Source organism: Pongo pygmaeus, chromosome 2 (assembly GCF_028885625.2).
Source record: "Pongo pygmaeus isolate AG05252 chromosome 2, NHGRI_mPonPyg2-v2.0_pri, whole genome shotgun sequence".
Classification (NCBI taxonomy): Eukaryota; Metazoa; Chordata; class Mammalia; order Primates; family Hominidae; genus Pongo; species Pongo pygmaeus.
In genome coordinates this window covers 204,882,750-204,902,162 of record NC_085930.1, presented here as the reverse complement: position 1 = coordinate 204,902,162, position 19,413 = coordinate 204,882,750, and the positions used below count along the sequence as shown (strand labels likewise).

At 49.3% G+C, this 19,413-nt stretch overlaps 4 protein-coding genes across 4 annotated transcripts in view; 3 read left to right on the top strand and 1 right to left on the bottom strand.

The window, feature by feature from the left end:
- LOC129032719 (succinate dehydrogenase [ubiquinone] flavoprotein subunit, mitochondrial-like) overlaps positions 1-5,024 on the bottom strand; it is a 28,896-nt gene extending 23,872 nt beyond the window's left edge. Inside the window, 1 exon segment of the mRNA XM_054480438.2 lies at positions 4,042-5,024. Within this exon segment, the coding sequence (XP_054336413.2) occupies positions 4,042-4,839 (798 nt within the window). The 5' untranslated portion in view covers positions 4,840-5,024.
- A 4,073-nt stretch (positions 5,025-9,097) lies between these two features.
- On the top strand, positions 9,098-10,901 carry LOC129032717 (serine/threonine-protein phosphatase 4 regulatory subunit 2-like). Its single transcript, XM_054480432.2, has 2 exons — positions 9,098-10,530; positions 10,782-10,901. The coding sequence occupies exons 1-2, from the start codon at positions 9,772-9,774 to the stop codon at positions 10,791-10,793; spliced, it is 771 nt and encodes a 256-aa protein (XP_054336407.1). The 5' UTR covers positions 9,098-9,771; the 3' UTR covers positions 10,794-10,901.
- A 441-nt stretch (positions 10,902-11,342) lies between these two features.
- LOC129032981 (uncharacterized) lies at positions 11,343-13,074 on the top strand. Its single transcript, XM_054480876.1, has one exon. The coding sequence runs from the start codon at positions 12,115-12,117 to the stop codon at positions 13,072-13,074; it is 960 nt and encodes a 319-aa protein (XP_054336851.1). The 5' UTR covers positions 11,343-12,114.
- LOC129032979 (uncharacterized) lies at positions 13,071-13,989 on the top strand. The gene is made up of 2 exons (XM_054480875.1): positions 13,071-13,182; positions 13,313-13,989. The coding sequence occupies exons 1-2, from the start codon at positions 13,071-13,073 to the stop codon at positions 13,987-13,989; spliced, it is 789 nt and encodes a 262-aa protein (XP_054336850.1).
- Positions 13,990-19,413: the final 5,424 nt, after the last annotated feature.

Here is a 19,413-nt window from a genome sequence, read left to right as displayed (position 1 = left end):
ATGCTTATGCCTGAGAAGGTGTCAAGGAGTATTCAGTCGCTATTGTGAGCTTATGAGAAAAGAACTTCGCAGCAAGTTTCGGTTTTCCAACAGAGAGAGAACAGGCACACTCAATACCAAGGAACCCACACCGGAAGGGCCCCATGGTCCTATTTTCAGTAGGATTTTATCATCTATCACAGCACATACTGTTCATTTTAATTTATTGCTTTACTTGACCTAAATTTAAATCTAGTTTATAGATACATAAGAGATACAAGTAAAAATGTTCACATCTATGTTTATATTTGGACTTGCAATTAAGTAGTATTACACTGAAAATAATTTCAGCATGCATTGGATACCTATGAGAAATTGTTCTCTTATGTCTATGACTGACATGAAAACAAACTGTATAGATCCTTACCCCCAAGCCAAAAAAATCATTTATAATGAAACAAAAAGCATGAACTTATGGAATCTGAAACTTTAGCAGATGCCCTCGTGTTCCTTCAACAGTGAAGTGAAAACCTCGGGTTCCTGTTTGCAACACTGTTGGCCACTGGAGACACAGAAGACACAGATCCAGAGGGTTAGTGTCCTGAAGGAACAAATGCTGTAGGGGACAGTAATTCAAATTTCCCCTTGCAAACTGTTCACCTTCTGATGTATCCAGGTGCTCCTGTGCATCCAGAGAGCTCAGCTGGGACCCTCTACTTAACCCTGAAGGGCAGCCCAAGGGGCAAGGAACGACTGAGCCCCCAGGTCCTCCTTTCCACCCTGACTTGGCACTCTAGAAAACCAGGATGAAGCTTGTTTCCAAACAGGATACTCACTGACTCAGATGCGAAATGAAAAAGGCACACTTCCTCTGTGAAGTCTTAATTTATGCTACTTAGTGGAGAAGGGGAAAGACATCTAGATCGTATTACTGTATGTGGTATTTTGCAAATAATGAAGCATTTTAACTGGCTCCATCAGAGCCCTTTCCACATTACACTTCCAATCGTCCATGAGGGCTTGCGGTCAGTTCAAAAGGCACTGGACACTGAATCAGGACATTTGTATCCTGGAACAGTAAAAGCTGACAGCCCAGAGGGAAGACGTGTCATCCCTTCATCACACAGGAGGATGTCAGATGCACACTCTCCCCTGCCTGGCTGCTGCTGGCTTTTCCCTGGCCAACGTCTACAACTTGACATATCTCGCTGCTTAAATTTTCCATCTTAGAAACCTTTACTCAAGAAAACTGGTTTTAGTGTTTAGTTTTTAGTGGCTCTGTGTGAGAGAGGTGACACTGTCCCATATGCTAAGATTGGCCAGCCATTTAGGGGATACGTTTTCCATTCTCCTGGCGGCATTTTAGAAGACCACTGAATAGTCTCAGAAATATCATAAAGAATAGTTTTAGGGGCTGGGCGCGGTGGCTCACGCCTGTAATCCCAGCATTTTGGGAGGCCAAGGTGGGCGGATCACCTGAAGTCAGGAGTTCGAGACCAGTCTGGCCAACATGGCGAAACCCCCCTCTACTAAAAATTAGCTGGGCGTGGTGGCGGGCACCTGTAATCCCAGCTACTTGGGAAGCTGAGGCAGGAGAATTCCTTGAACCCGTGAGGCGGAGGTTGCAGTGAGCCTAGACTGTGCCACTGTACTCCAGCCTGAGCGACAGAGCGAGACAATGTCTCCAAAAAACAAAAGAGAAGAAAAAAAAGCTTTAGGAAATTATACACTCAGCAGTCAGAAGAGGGGACGTGAGGGATGTCTTCAAGTATTTAGAAATACTTGCCATTCAGAAATTACTTATGTGGGATAAAAAATTATTCTTCATTTCTCCAATTTCTAGTCTCTGTTTTTATTGACATAAGCTAATTTTTTCTTTTTTCAGAAAACGAGAAAGAACGAATATTCTTCTACCTCAGTATAATTTTTTACACGGTAAGATCATATTTTAAGAAACAAGTCTTTGAAATAATTTTAATACAAATGTTCTTGAAAATTTTGTAAAGTGCCCTATTAACATAGGTAATAGCACCTATAAAAACAGTATATTATACCAAACGTAAGTAGAAACAGTGAGATCACTAAATGTTTATTTGTTCTTTCTAGGATGTTGATGTGGAATACACACTGCCCACCCCTCACCACACACACACACAGAGCTAGCTTAAAAGGGGCAGCTACTATAACACAATCTTGAACAAATTATCACGCCATCCCCCTGGGGAAAAGGACACTAACCCTCTGCATCTAAATCTAATCTGGGGCAGATTTCTGAATTCGGAAAGCCCAACTTTAAGCCAATGTCAGTCTTTAGATAAAACTCAAAACTAGTTTTGACACAAAACTAGTCTTGTGCCAATTATTAACTTTTTTAGGAGAAACTATCAAACATTTCCTCTAAGAAAAAAAATGGGGAACATATAACTAAAAGGAATACTTCGACCTTGCTTAACAATACAGAATTTCAGATGACAGGATTAGGAGGTGGAGGGGGAAAAGGAAGAAGTGCAGCGACATTAATATACGAAATCTAGCAAAGTAAGGGGTCCTCATCGAATAAAATGCACCTACAAATCATCAGCAAGAAACTAATCTGCATGTACAACCTACACAATCACAAAGGCAGCCAACGAAGAACCTAAAAACGCACGACTTTCTGTAGGAAAAACTACGTTCATCAAGATTTTTTTGTAAAAAAGACTTTTACAAAACCCAAGACTAAATTTTGGTTCCGTTTTGCTATCTTGCCATCTTATCTGAGGTGCCTGGGGTCTTAGTCTGCAGAAGGAACACTGGACACCATCTGGGTTGAGGACAGAGGAACTAGCTCTATCTAACTTTTCTCCAATCACAAGCTACCATTTCCCCTAAAAAGTCCCACTGACCATGGGCTTTACTTTCTGCTTGTGGACGCCCTCCTAGCAGCTCCTAAGAGCCCAAGATGCGGCGGGGGTCTCTGCTCAGTCAGCACCAACCACAGTAACACACTAGAACAGTTTACACGCTTTCTAATGTTGACAGGATGGCTGTATGACTAATCCTCACATTTAATTCAAAAAGATTTTTAATAACTATTTCAAAAAGGAGAAAATTGCACAATTACAGGCATAATACAAGTCAATATTGCTGAATGCCTTGGTTCCTATTGAGATTTTTACTCTGCAATTTAAAATTACTTTGTAATTAAGGAGGTGGGTGGGTAAGTTCATTTAAAAGAACCAAGCAACTAAACCTATCCAATTTAGCTTGATTAAATAAAATCCCAGAAGGCCGATTCTGAAGACGCAATCGTAGAGGGCACATTCAGACAAACTCAGAGAGCAAGGGCTCAGGGAAGTATAACCCTGACCATCGTCCTGGACTAAGCGGAGCCCGGCCCTCGAGGTACTCAGCGCATAGGCAAGCACAGGTCCTGGAGTCCTCGCTCGGTCAGTGCCCTGAGCTCTCCGTCTCATTTTTAAAAACTGGCACAGCTGCTTTTAAACACTGGCACGTTTTTGGTGGCACAAGGGCCACCAAACAGGACCCAAAGTAGAGGCCCTTAGCTTACAAGGTCCCGAAGTGGACATGCACAGATTTGCGCTTTCTGGAAACGGGAACTGCAAGCCCAAGCTCGATCGCACCGCGCTTCCCACCGGACGCCCACGCGGCCGAGCCCGGCCACTCCTCGCATCCACCCGGGCAGCTTCACCCGCCCCGCCGGCCCCACCCACCGGATGCGGGCGGCTCCTCAGGACAACCCGCACAGAGGGCGGCAGAGGCCCGGCCCAGCCAGGGCTCCACCCCGGTGACCTTCGGCAGACACGACTCCTCCCCGAGTCCACCCGCCAGGCACTGAGGCGAGGGGCTACCTCAGCCCGCGAAGCCGCCGGACCCCAGGCCCGGACCAAAGCGGCGGAGGGGACGCCCAGCAAGCCCGCGGGGTCGTGACCTTCACCGGGACGCGGACTACCTGCTAAGAACCGAGCTCCCCAGGCCCCCGAGTACACCACCCGGCTCCCCCTCGCACCGGCCCGGGCTCTCCCAGCCCCTTCCCGATCCCCGGGCAGGGGACGCGGGGACCTGGCGCCCGCTCCGCTCGGACCCGCTGGGGACCGTCCCGCTCCTACCGCCGCCTTGCCCCCGCCTGCCCTGCCGCGGTTCGCGGCAGGGACTCATCGCCTTGGCCAGCGCCAGGCGCCGAGCGCTTAGCAGTCGCGACAGGCCCCGAACCCCCGAAATGTCTGTAATCGCCGCCGCGCAGTCCTGCCAGTCCCTGCGCAGACTGCGCCTGCGCACCACACCGGGGTAGAGCTGGGGGGAAACCCGGCCCGCGCACCACTCCCGGGTCAAAGGGAGACGGTAGTTGGGGACATCGCGCCTGCGCACCACGCCACGCCCGGGCTGGGGTCTAAAGGGCGGGGGCGCCGCGCCTGCGCAAAACGGACCGGCGGACGGTGCCGCTAGGTGGACAGGACGTCCCGCGCTCCCCGACCCAGATAGGGCGGGCCCTATTTCGGGGACGTGTTGGGCACCAACATTTTTTAAAGCCCCGTGGGTGGTTCTCCAGAATCTCCCAGACCGAGAGGGCCTGAACGTCCAGACCGCAGGGAATGGGGTCGAAGGGGCGGCGCTCGTCCGCGGAGGTGGCGGGAGCGGCCCGGGGCCTCCGGCCTCTAGTGAGCGGGAGTGACCCTCGGTTTCCGGCCTCCGAGGGAGGGGGGAGCGATCCTCAGCCATGTCCCCAGCCTCTGGCTTCCGGCTGATTTTTAAATTTTTAGTAGAGGCGGGATCTTGCTCTGTTGCCCAGGCTGGTCTCGAACTTGTTGCCTCAAGCGATCCTCCCTCCTCGGCCTCCCCAAGTGCAGGGATTACAGACATAGCCACTGCGCACGGCCGTGGCAGCTTTGAAAGCTGGGTAGAGCCCTTTGGCTTATACGCCTTTCTGCTAGCTTACCCTGATTTTGCTTCTGGTTCAGATAGTATTTTAATATTTCTAGTGTGTCTTTTTGTAAGATATCTGAAACCTTTTTGTGGAATGAAGTGGCATGAAAAATAAACCAATAATCATTAGTAATTATGTTTCCTGTCTTTTCACTTTAAATTATTAAAATCGTCATCTTGTGCATAATGTTTAACAATTTTGAGTTATTTTAGTAAATTTGCAAGGGTTCAGTCCCATTTTATTAATATTTGGGTTGTTTCCCATTTTTGCTCTTAATAACACCGTACACAACATATTTGTGACCATAACTTTATCTTTAGGATTTTTTCTTAGATGTATGCCCCAGACATGGCCTCTATTGGCTTGCAGGGAATGAACATAATACCTCCTAGACTTTTTTTTTTTTTAAGTTACGCTGTTTTAGTCCTCGGTTAGTTATCTAATTTTGTTTGGTTTGAGACGGAGTTTCGCTCTTGTTGCCCAGGCTGGAGTGGAATGGCGCGATCTCGGCTCACTGCAACCTCTGCCTCCAGGGTTCAAGAGATTCTCCCGCGGAGCTGACAGTGAGCAGAGATGGCGCCACTGCACTCCAGCCTGGGCAACAGAGCAAGACTACATTTACTCTGCCGGCTATCTGGAGAAATGCAACCTCATCAGCAGAAATTATTTCCACCCTGCTGCTTTTTAAATGTTATTTCCTATAGCCAGGTACTGAGCCCTTCAACTGAGGTCTAAACCCTCCACCCTCTCCCTCCGGGATTGCCAAGCCTGTGGTTTCAGTTCCGTGCTCCCAGGTAGATCATGGCAACTCAAAGTCAATGTGCTTATGAAATACTTTTTGTGCTTTTTTCTTAATTTTAAGAGTTTTTTTTTAAATATGTTTTTGTTTCATGGAGGTGACACCCTCTGTCTTTGAGTTGTGGGAGCCTTCCTCCTTCAGTCTGCATGTACTGAAGCCAGTGTTTGCTGTACAGCCCCTCAGCCGCAGCAGCCCACAGTGAGGTGCAGGTGCTCATGCCATCGCCCCAGAGAGCTCCTCCATTTGCCCCTCCACCCGTAGCCCCTCGAAACCACTGCCCTGCTCCCCAACACGGTACACTGTCTTCTCCAAGATGTCATGTGTTGGCATCCTTTGGCCTGTGCCCACCGAAACTAGCTTCCTTCACCGGGCATGTGGCCTGGGAGACCTGGGGCATTTGGGTGCATCTTTCCACTGCTGGTTGGTGCCCCCTACGTGGAAGCATCCGCGTTGGTTCATGCCTACTCCTGCTCCTGCCGATGGACATTTTGTTTTCTTCCAGTTATTGGCAATGAGGAATGAAGCCTAAACACTTGTGTGCAGGTTTGTGTGTGCACGTTTAAGTTTTCTCTTGGGGGACATTTCAGGAGCGGGGTTGCTGGACGATGTGGTAAGGATGTGCTTAACTTCATAAGAAACTCCTGGACCACTCTGCAGCATGGCGGGACCCCTCCCATTCCCACTGCAGCTTATGAGGGTCCCAATTCCTCTGCATCATCACTAGAACCTGGGTTGGCCCATGGTTTTTGTCTGTTTTTACCCATTTTAATAGATTTGCAGAGGTACTGTTGACTGGCATTTCTCCAGCATCTCTATGATGTTGAGCCTCTTTCTCGGGCAATATGCCCTCCTTATACCTTCTTTGATGAGGCCTCCATTCAAATACTTGCCCTCTCTTTAATACTGGGGTTTTTACTTTCTTACAGTTAAGTTTTGATGGTTCTTCACATGTTCTGCGTGCCAGTACGTTGTGAGATGTGTGATTCACAAATGTTTTTTTCTAGACCATAGTTTGTGTTTCATTCTCTTTAGATTTTTATATTGCTTTATAGAATTATAATTTTAAATTTATGACTAAATTGAATTTGTCAATCTTTTATGAATCATGCTTTTGGTGTCATGTCTAAGAACTTTTCGTCTAACCCCAGGCCATACAAATTTTCCCGTGTTTTTACCTAAGGGTTTGATAGTGTTATGTTCTCCATTTAGGCCTTTAATAAATGTTGAGTAACATTTTGTGTCAGCCATGGCCATACCTTTTTCCATCTCTCACAGTATCGTGGGCGTTTGCAGCTCCAAGTGCCCCATGCTGTTCCCATCTTCTTGGTCCGCTCTTCCTGTGAGTTTCAGGGCACGTCTTAGTGCTGGTGCTGTCCTCGTCCATCAGGGGGTCCCATGAGCTTGTCCGTGTGGGAAGGTCAGGACTGTGATGTTGACGGGATGCCCTGTGAGTCAGGACGAGGTGCTGACGGGGGTTTCCATGTAGGAGAGAGAGGTGTTTGGTTTTCCAGATGGGGCAGACTTGAGAGGGGACTAACTTGAGAAATGCCACCAATGAGAAGCCCAGGCAGAGCAGGTCTCGGGGCCACCCAGCCACGTGGGAGCCAAACGTGGATGTGTCAGTGGCCATGCCAGGAGGTAAACCCTCAACCAAGGGCCTCTGGGTGTCCAAGGCCAAGTCTTGTTCAAGAGGTGCGTTCAGCTGAGCCAACCATGGCAGAAATGCATAAGGGAGATCCCACGGTTCCTCTGTTCAAATCCCCTGCTAATCCCACCCGACTCAGAGAAGGAGCCAAGTCCTCACAGCAGCCTGCAACCCCCGCCTGACTCGGCCTCCTCCTGGCTCTGATTCTCTGCACCCTTCTATCCCTCTCTGTCTCTTCTCCCATCAGAGAGGAGATCCAGCACGTTAATCCTGGTGGATTCAAACCCATCTTTGCCACACATATAGTCACCGGAATGAATAGGTATAATCTAGAAAGAGTCCTTTTGAAAAAGAAAAAGGCACGCCGGGCATGGTGGCTCATGCCTATAATCCTAGCACTTTGGGAGGCTGAGGTGGGAGAATCACCTGAGGTCAGGCATTTCAGACCACCCTGGACAACATGGTGAAACCCCATCTCTAGTAAAAATATAAAAATTAGCTGGGCATGGTGGTGCGTGTCTGTAATCCCAGCCACTTGGGAGGCTGAGGCAGGAGAATCATTTGAACCCAGAAGATGGAGGTTGCAGTGAGCTGAGATTGCGCCACTGCACTCCAGCCTGGGTGACAGAGTGAGACTCTGTCTCAAAAACATAGTAATACGAATAATAAAGGAAAAGTGCAAAAATTGAAACAACTTAACAGAAACTGGGCAAAAGAGCTGTACCGGCCCTCCACAGAAGAGGAAATGTGGAGGAATGGCTAATGAAAACATGAAAAGGGGCTCAGCCTAACAGGGGGACATATCACGTGACACCCACCAGATGGGCAAAAATCCCACAATGCAATCCATGTCATTGTTGGGGAGAATGGAGAGAAACAGGAACACCAGGCACTGCTAAGAATGGTTGTGAAGTGTATTTCTGTTATGCTTGTATATGAAAGAGTGTGTGTTGTGGGTTATGAGGAAAATTACATTTCTTACCTGGGATGAAATTTTAAAATTTGAAAGCTACTGACCAGAAGAAACTTGCACTTGTGTACAAAAGAAATGCTCAAGAACGTTCCCAACAAAACACAGTCCTCAGGGCTCCCACCTGGCCAAACACTCATCCACAGGAAGATGAAGACATTTCCCATGTTCCCCTCAGACGACGGGAGATCACGCAGCAATGAAAATGAACCATGTCAGTGTGGGTGGGTCTCAGGGAGGGAATGGAGGACAAAACTAGATATAGAGCAGACGCTCAGAGCCATGCAGTGTAGGAGCAGTCACACAGGAGAATTTCCTCACATCAAAGTTCAAAACTACAGCCAAGGCAACAGAGCAAGACCCTGCCTCAAAAACAAAACAAAGTTCCAAAATGAAATGGCATATTTTTCAGGGATGTACACATCACGGTGAAAGAAACTTACTATGAAGGAAAGTGTGGGAATAATAAAGACTAAAGCAGGAAGTGATTCCCTCCATAGGAGAAGGGAAGGGACAGGGACTCAGGCAGGGCCTCCAGGGAGCATCCAAAGTTATGTCTCTTCAGTTTCTACTCCCTAAACCTGGTGGAGGTCCTGTGTGTCCAATGTGTCAATATTCTTAATACCTTACCCATACTGTACAAATGCTTTATTTCTATTCAATATTTGGAAGACAGTTATAAACAAGATGCATTTAAATAGCAAGGTGGCAGATGAACATCAGGAAGGAACATCCATGAGCTTCCATCCACGGAACCTCACCATGGATACACTTGTGATCAAGGGCCTGGTCTCCCCTCAAGACACGGTCACAGATCAGAGGCCACACCATCATAGCAGTGGAGCAGGACCAGCTGGGACAGGGTCCTTCTGTGACACCTGCTGCATCACCAGGCTGTGCGACCGGACTCAATTGCCAGAACTCACAGAATAGCAGTATCAGCACCAAAACCTCACAGGAAAAATGGTAAGTTCTAAGTTTCTCCATTAATAGTAACTCTGAGATTAATCTCTGTCATCCATCACTTCTCCAAGAAATAACTTTTTAGGGTGACGTGCCAGGCGCCATGTTGGAGGGTTGGTGGTAGTGGCTTGGGGGAGGTGCTCACTCTGTCGGTCTCCCTCTCTCACACGTTTCCCTGGCTCCCTTCGTTCCCCCCCACCCCACTTGGCCTGCGAGCTGGAGTGTGTGGGAGGGAGTGGGAGGACGTGGGGGGGTAGGGGGAAGAGTTCCGGTCCCCAAGAGACCCGCGGAGGGAGGCGGAGGCTGTGAGGGACTCCAGGAAGCCATGGAGGTCAAGAGGCTCCAGGAGGCGCTGGAAGACTTTGAGAAGAGGGGGAAAAAGAAAGTTTGTCCTGTCCTGGATCGGTTTCTTTGTCATGTAGCCAAGACTGGAGAAACAGATTCAGTGGTCCCAATTTAAAGGCTATTTTATTTTCAAACTGGAGAAAGTGATGGACGATTTCAGAACTTCAGCTCCTGAGCCAAGAGGTCCTCCCAACCCTAATGTGGAATATATTCCCTTTGATGAAACAAAGGAAAGAATACTGAAAATTGTCACTGGATTTAACGGTATCCCTTTTACTATTCAGCGACTATGTAAATTGTTAACAGATCCAAGGAGAAACTATACAGGAACAGACAAATTTCTCAGAGGAGTAGAAAAGAACGTGATGGTTGTTAGCTGTGTTTATCCTTCTTCAGAAAAAAACAATCCGAATAGTATAAATCGAATGAATGGTGTTATGTTTCCTGGAAATGCATCAAGCTATACTGAGAGGTCTAATATAAATGGGCCTGGGACACCCAGGCCACTTAATCGACCAAAGGTTTCTTTGTCAGCCCCCATGACAACAAATGGGTCGCCTGAGAGCACAGACAGCAAAGAGGCACATTTGCAGCAAAATGAAGAGAAAAATCACAGTGACACTTCAACATCTGAATCAGAAGTCTCCTCAGTGAGCCCTTTGAAAAATAAACATCCAGATGAAGATGCTGTGGAAACTGAGGGGCATGAGGTAAAAAGACTCAGGTTTGACAAAAAAGACAAAGTCAGAGAAACAGCCAGTCAATGGACTTGTAGCGAAGTTTCTTCAGTTATGGTAGAAGAAACAGAAGCATCATCTTCATCTCAGGATAAAGATAAAGAAAGTCGGTGTACCCGGCAGTGCGTATGGAAGAGGATGAAGAAGAGGATGAAGAGGAAGAAGAAGGTATTGAGAGACCATCCGTAAAAGGGAGGAGTAAGGAGATCCTCAAATTCTTGCATTCATTGTTTTCATGAAAGAATTGTACATCATGGAACTCCTTGTAATGCCGACGCTGGGCTTCTCTCCCACCTGTATGTAGCTGCCGCTGAATTTCAGGGGATGTGATTTGAACTATAGAACATCCGAATTCATGAAACTTAACTGTGGAGGAATTTTGAAAATAAAATTTAAGTACAACATTTGCTTATTTTTAGAGTCTTTTATGACATCAAGAGAAATGATCCCAGAAAGAAAAAATCAAGAGAAAGAATCTGATGATGCCTCAACTGTGAATGAAGAGACTTCTGAGGAAAATAATCAGATGGAGGAATCTGATGTGTCTCAAGCTCGGAAAGATTTACTACATTCTGAAGGTAATGAAAACGAAGGCCCTGAAAGTAGTGGTTCTTCTGACTGCTGTGAAACAGAAGAATTAGCAGGATCCAATTCCAGTGAAACTGGAGAGATTCTTTCAGAATCATCCATGGAAAATGATGACGAACCCGCAGAAGTCACCGATGAACCAATGGAACAAGATTATTTAGAAACATTTAGATGCAGTATTTTACATACAGTTCTGGTTTTAACACCGTATAAAACTTTTATGTAAAAAAGTAGACCTTCAGTTTTACAAGAAAAGCAGGTTGTAAAATAAAGTACTTTATGAATAATTCCTGAAAGAGTTGTACATGTAAGAACTGTGAATAACAGCTCCTCTGGGTCCTGCTTACCTTACTGCTGATTTTTCTTTCTTTCTTTCTTTTTTTGTTCTGGGCAAATCAGTGGTTTGTGTATAGATTCTTTTTTTTTAATTTAGGATTGAAGTTTTTAAACTGGAAAGTAATTATAATTTTGAACAGTTTTTTGAGATTATCACATTTAATTTATACATATGCAAGAAGCTTTTTGTCTTGTGTCTTTCTGATAGCTCTAGCAGTTTTCATATTTTGGTCATAGTTTCAGCATTTTAACATGTGAATGATGGGGTTTCATGCTGGTTTCCAGATTTTATTGTTCGGCTACATACGATGGAACTTTAAGTTATATATATATACATTATTCTAAGGGGGGAAATGTTATATTTTTCTGTTTCAATAAGAGATGAATACAGTGGATACTTTTTCTATTGGTAATGATTAGTTCACCTCATTCAGAAGACATTTTCTTTCTCTTCTAAGTAACCGAAATAAAATCTGGCCTTTGTGAAACCCTGGAAATACCACGACTCTCAACTAGAAACACCAATACCAGCTCCTCCGCGAGTTTCCAGCTCCACAATCAAAGACATCAGAGGCGGCATTGGCTCCTCACATAGATTCCAGCTCCAGGACCCTCATATTTGAACCGCAGGACCATCTCATCCCTGGATCTCCAGCTCCACTCAAATTAGAACAACATCAGCTCCTCCCCAGGTCTCCAGGTGCACAGCCCTCGAACGGGAACGTCAGCTCCTCCCCGGGTCTCCAGCTACACGGCCCTAAAACTAGGACATCAGCTCCCACCTGGGTCACCAGCTGCACCACGCTCAAACTGGAACATCAGATCCCCATGGGTCTCCAGATGCAGGGCCCTCAAACTGGAACATCAGCTCCCCACCAGATCTCCAGCTGCACGGCCCTCAAACTGGAACATCAGCTCCCCGCTGGGTCTCCAGCTGCACGGCCTGCAAACTGGAACATGAGCTCCCCACCGGGTCTCCAGCTGCATGGCCCTCAAACTGGAACATCAGCTCCCCACCAAATCTCCAGCTGCACGGCCCTCAAACTGGAATATCAGCTCCACCCCGGGCTCCAGGTGCACAGCCCTCAAACTGCAACTTCAGCTCCCAGCCAGGTATCCAGCTGCATGGCCCTCAAACTGCAACATCAGTTCCACCCCGGGTCTCCAGCTTCACAGCCCTCAAACTGGAACATCAGCTCCCCGCCCAGGTCTCCAGCTCCACGGCCCTCAATCTGTGACATCAGCTCCCAACCAGGTCTCCAGATGCATGGCCCTCAAACTGAAACATCGGCTCCCCACCGGGTCTCCAGCTGGATGGCCTTAAACTGGAACATCAGCTCCCAGGCCCTCAAACAGGAACATCAGCTCCCCACAGGGTCTCCAGCGGCACGGCCCTCAAATTGCAACATCAGCTCCCCACCAGGTCTCCAGCTGCATGGCCCTCAAACTGGAACATCAGCTGCCCGCTGGGTATCGAGCTGCACGGCCCTCAAATTCAGACATGACCTCCTTCCCCAGGTCTCCAGCTGCATGGCCCTCAAACCAGAACATCAGCTCCCCGCCAGGTCTCCAGCTGCATGGCCCTCAAACTGGAACATCAGCTCCCTGCCAGATCTCCAGCTGCATGGCTCTCAAACAGTAACATCAGCTCCCCACAGGGTCTCCAGCTGCACGGCCCTCAAACTGGAACATCAGCTCCCCACCGGGTATCCAACTGCATGGCCCTCAAACGGGAACATCAGCTCCCCACCAGGTATCCAGCTGCACGGCACTCGAATTCGGACATGACCTCCTTCCCCGGGTCTCCAGCTGCACGGCACTCGAATTCGGACATGACCTCCTTCCCCGGGTCTCCAGCTGCACGGCCCTCAAACTGGAACATCGGCTCCCTGCCGGGTATCCAGCTGCACGGCCCTCAAACTGGAACATCAGCTCCCCACCAGATCTCCAGCTGCACGGCTCTCAAACAAGAACATCAGCTCCCCACAGGGTATCCAGCTGCACGGCCCTCAAACTGCAACATCAGTTCCCCCCTGGGTCTCCAGCTGCACCGCCTCAACCTGGAACATCAGCTCCTCCCCGGGTCTCCAGCTCCACGGCCCTCAACCTGCAACACCATCTCCCCACTGGGTCCCCAGATGCACGGCCTTCAAACTGGAACATCAACTCCCCACCGGGTATCCAGCTGCACAGGCCTCAAACTGGAACATTGGCTCCCTGCCAGGTCTCCAGGTGCACAGCCCTCAAACTGGAACATCAGCTCCCCGCCAGGTCACCAGCTGCATAGCCCTCAAACTGGAACATCAGCTCCCCACTGGGTCTCCAGCTGCATGGCCCTCAAATTGCAACATCGGCTCCCAGCAGAGTCTCCAGCTGCACGGCCATCAAACTGGAACATCAGCTCCCCCGTGGGTCTCCAGCTGCACAGACCTCAAACTTGAACATCAGCTCCCCGCCAGATCATCAACCGCATGGCCCTCAAACTGGAACATTAGCTCCACCCCTGGGTCTCCAGCAGCATGGCCCTACAACTGGAACATCAGCTTCCCCCCGGGTGTCCAGCTGCACAGCCCTCAAATGGGAACATCAGCTCTCTGCCGGGTCTCCAGCTGCACGGCCCTCAAACTAGAACATCAGCTCCCCGCTGGGTTCAAACTGTTCCAGTTTGAGGGCCATGCAGCTGGAGACCCGGTGGGGACCTGATGTTCCAGTCTGAGGGCCGTGAAGCTGGATACCCGGTGGGGAGCTGAAGTTCCAGTTTGAGGGCCGTGCAGCTGGATACCCGGTGGGGAGCTGAAGTTCCAGTTTGAGGGCCGTGAAGCTGGAGACCCGGTGGGGAGCTGATGTTCCAGTTTGAGGGCCGTGCAGCTGGAGACTTGGGGGTAGCCGATGGTGCAGTTTGAGGGCCATGCAGCTGGAGACCCGGGTGGGAACAGATGTTCCAGTTTGGGAGCCATGCAGCTGGAGGCACTGCGGGGAGCAGATGTTCCAGTTTCATGTCCCTCCCTGGGTCTCCAGGTGCACGGCCATCAAACTGGAAAATCAGCTCCCCAGCACACAAACCGGAACATCAGCTCCCCGCCAGATCTCCAGCTGCACAGCCCTCAACATCATCTCCTCCTCGAGTCCTGAACTGCACGACCCTCAAACTAAAACATCAGATCCTCCCCGAGTCTTCAGCAGCATGATCCTCAATCTAGAACATCAGCTCCTCACGGGGTCTGCAGCTGCAAGAACCTAAAACTAGAACATTACCTCCTCTCTGGGTCTGAAGCTGGAAGATCCACTAACTAGAACATCAGCTCCTGTCCTGGTCCCCAGCTCCATGTCCGTCAATCAAGATTATCATCTCCCCCTGAGTCTCCATCTGAAAGACCCTCAAGGCCAACAACATCAGCTCCTCCCCGAGTCCTCAACTACATGAACCTCTAACTACAACACCAGCTCCTCCCCGAGTCTTCAGCTGCACGACCCTCAATCTAGAACATCAGCTCCTCTCCGGGTATGCAGCTGCAAGAACCTAACAGCAGGACACCAGCTCCTCCCCGAGTCTTCAGCTGCATAACCCTCAATCTACAATATCAGCTCCTCTCCGGGTCTGCAGCTGGAAGATCCACTACCTAGAACATCAGCTCCTGTCCGGCTCTCCAGCTCCATGACCCTCAATCAAGAATATCAGCTCCTCCCTGAGTCTCTAGGTGAAAGACTCTCCACGTGAACAACATCAACTCCTCCCTGAGTCCTCAACTGCACGACCCTCAAACTACAACATCAGTAACTCCTCGAGTCTTAAGCTGCATGACCCTCAATCTAGAAGATCACCTCCTGTTCGGGTCTGCAGCTGCAAGAACCAAACAGTAGAACATCAGCTCCACCGTGGGTCTGCAGCTGGAAGATCCACTGACTAGAACATCAGCTCCTGTCCGGGTCTCCAGCTCCATGACCCTCAATCAAGATTATCAGCTCCTCCCTGAGTCTCCAGCTGAAAGGCCCTCAACGCCAACAACATCAGCTCCTCCCTGAGTCCTCAACTGCACGACCCTCAAAATACAACATCAGCTCCTCCCCAAGTCTTCAGCTGCATGACCCTCAATCTAGAACATCAGCTCCTCTGCGGGTGGGCAGCTGAAAGAACCTAACAGTAGAACATCAGATCCTCCTTAGGTCCGCAGCTGGAAGATCCACTGACTAGAACATCAGCTCCTCCTTAGGTCCGCAGCTGGAAGATCCACTGACTAGAACATCAGCTCCTGTCCGGGTCTCCAGCTCCATGAACTTCAATCAAGATTATCAGCTCCTCTCTGAGTCTCCAGCTGAAAGACCCTCAATGCCAACAACATCAGCTCCTCCCCGAGTCCTCAACTGTACGACACTCAAACTACAACATCAGCTCCTCCTTGTCTTCAGCTGCACGACCATCAATCAAAAACATCAGCTCCTCTCTGGGTCTGCAGCTGGAAGATCCACTAACTAGAACATCAGCTCCTGTCCAGGTCTGCAGCTCCATGTCGGTCAATCAAGATTATCATCTCCCCCTGAGTCTCCATCTGAAAGACCCTCAACGTCAACAACATCAGCTCCTCCCCGAGTCCTCAACTGCACGAACCTCTAACTACAACACCAGCTCCTCCCCGAGTCTTCAGCTGCATAACCCTCAATCTACAATATCAGCTCCTCTCCGGGTCTGCAGCTGGAAGATCCACTACCTAGAACATCAGCTCCTGTCCGGCTCTCCAGCTCCATGACCCTCAATCAAGAATATCAGCTCCTCCCTGAGTCTCTAGGTGAAAGACTCTCAACGCGAACAACATCAACTCCTCCCCGAGTCCTCAACTGCACGACCCTCAAACTACAACATCAGTAACTCCTCGAGTCTTAAGCTGCATGACCCTCAATCTAGAAGATCACCTCCTGTTCAGGTCTGCAGCTGCAAGAACCAAACAGTAGAACATCAGCTCCACCGTGGGTCTGCAGCTGGAAGATCCACTGACTAGAACATCAGCTCCTGTCCGGCTCTCCAGCTCCATGACCCTCACTCAAGATTATCAGCTCCTCCCTGAGTCTCCAGCTGAAAGACCCTCAACACCAACAACATCAGCTCCTCCCTGAGTCCTCAACTGCACGACCCTCAAAATACAACATCAGCTCCTCCCCAAGTCTTCAGCTGCATGACCCTCAATCTAGAACATCAGCTCCTCTGCGGGTGGGCAGCTGAAAGAACCTAACAGCAGAACATCAGATCCTCCTTAGGTCCGCAGCTGGAAGATCCACTGACTAGAACATCAGCTCCTGTCCGGGTCTCCAGCTCCATGAACTTCAATCAAGATTATCAGCTCCTCTCTGGGTCTCCAGCTGAAAGACCCTCAACGCCAACAACATCAGCTCCTCCCCGAGTCCTCAACTGTATGACACTCAAACTACAAAATCAGCTCCTCCTTGTCTTCAGCTGCACAACCATCAATCAAGAACATCAGCTCCTCTCTGGGTCTGCAGCTGCAAGAACCTAAAACTAGACCATCAGCTCCTCTCTGGGTCTGCAGCTGGAAGATCCACTAACTAGAACATCAGCTCCTGTCCAGGTCTGCAGCTCCATGTCGGTCAATCAAGATTATCATCTCCCCCTGAGTCTCCATCTGAAAGACCCTCTATGTCAACAACATCAGCTCCTCCCTGAGTCCTCAACTGCATGAACCTCTAACTACAACACCAGCTCCTCCCCGAGACTTCAGCTGCACGACCCTCAATCTACAATATCAGCTCCTCTCCAGGTCTGCAGTTGGAAGATCCACTACCTAGAACATCAGCTCCTCTCCGGCTCTCCAGCTCCGTGACCCTCAATCAAGAATATCGCTCCTCCCTGAGTCTCCAGCTGAAAGACCCTCAACGCGAACAACATCAGCTCCTCCCCGAGTCCTCAGCTGCAGGACCCTCAAACTACAACATCAGCTCCTCCCTGAGTCTCCAGCTGAAAGACCCTCAACGCGAACAACATCAGCTCCTCCTCGAGTCCTCAACTGCAGGACTCTCAAACTACAACATCAGCTCCTCCCTGAGTCTTCAGCTGCATGACCCTCAATCTAGAACATCAGCTCCTCTCCGGGTATGCAGCTGCAAGAACCTAACAGTAGAACATCAGATCCTCCCTGGGTCTGCAATTGGAAGATCCACTGACTAGAACATCAGCTCCTGTCCGGGTCTCCAGCTCCATGACCCTCAATGAATATTATCAGCTCCTCCCTGACTCTCCAGCTGAAAGACCCTCAACGTGAAGAATATCACTTCCTCCCTGAATCCACAACAGCATGAACATCTAACTACAACATCAGCTCCTCCCCGAGTATTCATCTGCAAGACCCTCAATCTAGAACATCAGCTCCTTTCCGGGTCTGCAGCTGCAAGAACCTAATAGAACAACATCAGCTCCTCCCTCGGTGAGCAGCTGGAAGATCCACCAACTAGAAGATCAGCTCCTGTCCGGGTCTCCAGCTCCATGACCCTCAATCAAGATTATCAGCTCCTCCCTGAGTCTCCTGCTGACAGACCCTCTAAGGGAACAACATCAGCTCCTCCCCGAGTCATCAAATGCACGAATCACTAAATACAACTTCAGTTCCTCCCTGAGTCCACAACTGCACGAACCTCTAACTACAAGATCAGCTCCTCCCCGAATCTTCAGCTGCATGACCCTCAATCTAGAATATTAGCTCCTCTCTGGGTCTTTAGTTGAAAGAACCTAACAGTAGAACATCAGCTCCTCCTTAGGTCTGCAGCTGGAAGATCCACTGACCAGAAGGTCAGCTCCTGTCCGGGTCTCCAACTCGATGACCCTCAATCAAGATTATTAACTCCTCCCTGAGTCTCAAGCTGAAAAACCCTCAACGCGATCAACATCAGCTCCTCCTCGAGTCCTCAACTGCATGAACCTCTAACAACAACATCAGCTCCTCCCCAAGTTTTCAGCAGCATCACCCTCAATCTAGAACATCAGCTCCTCTGTGGGTGGGCAGCTGAAAAAACCTAACAGTAGAACATCAGATCCTCCTTAGGTCCGCAGCTGGAAGATCCACTGACTAGAACATCAGCTCCTGTCCGAGTCTCCAGCTACATGACCCTCAATCAAGATTATCAGCTCCTCCTTGAGTCTCCAGCTAAAAGACCCTCAATGAGAACAACATCAGCTCCTCCACGAGTCCTCAACTGCACGAACCTCTAACCACAATATCAGCTCCTCCCCGAGTCTTCAGCTACATGACCCTCAATCTAGAACATCAGCTCCTCTCTGGGTCTGCAGCTGCAAGAACCTAACAGTAGAACATCAGCTCCTCCCTGGCTCTGCAGCTGGAAGATCCACTGACTAGAACATCAGCTCCTGTCCGGGTTTCCAGCTCCATGACCCTCAATCAAGATTATCAGCTCCTCCCTGAGTCTCCTGCTGACAGACCCTCTAAGGGAACAAAATCAGCTCCTCCCCGAGTCCTCAAATGCACGAATCACTAACTACAACATCAGGTCCTCTCCGAGTACACAACTGCACGAACCTCTAACTACAAGATCAGCTCCTCCCTGAATCTTCAGCTGCATGACCCTCAATCTAGAACATTAGCTCCTCTCCGGGTCTTCAGTTGAAAGAATCTAACAGTAGAACATCAGCTCCTCCTTGGGTCTGCAGCTGGAAGATCCACTGACAAGAAGGTCAGTGCCTGTCCGGGTCTCCATCTTGATGACCCTCAATCAAGATTATCAGCTCCTCCTTGAGTCTCCAGCTGAAAGACCCTCAACGAGAACAACATCAGCTCCTCCGCGAGTCCTCAACTGCACGAACCTCTAACCACAACATCAGCTCCTCCCTGAGTCTTCAGCTGCATGACCCTCAATCTAGAACATCAGCTCCTCTGCAGGTGGGCAGCTGAAAGAACCTAACAGTAGAATATCAGCTCCTCCTTAGCTCTGCAGCTGGAAGATCCACTGACTAGAACATCAGCTCCTGTCCGGGTCTCCAGCTCCATGACCTTCAATCAAGATTACCAGCTCCTCCCTGAGTCTCCAGCTGAAACATCCACAAGGCGAACCACATCAGCTCCTCCCTGAGTCCTCAACTGCATGAACCTCTGACTACAACATCTGCTC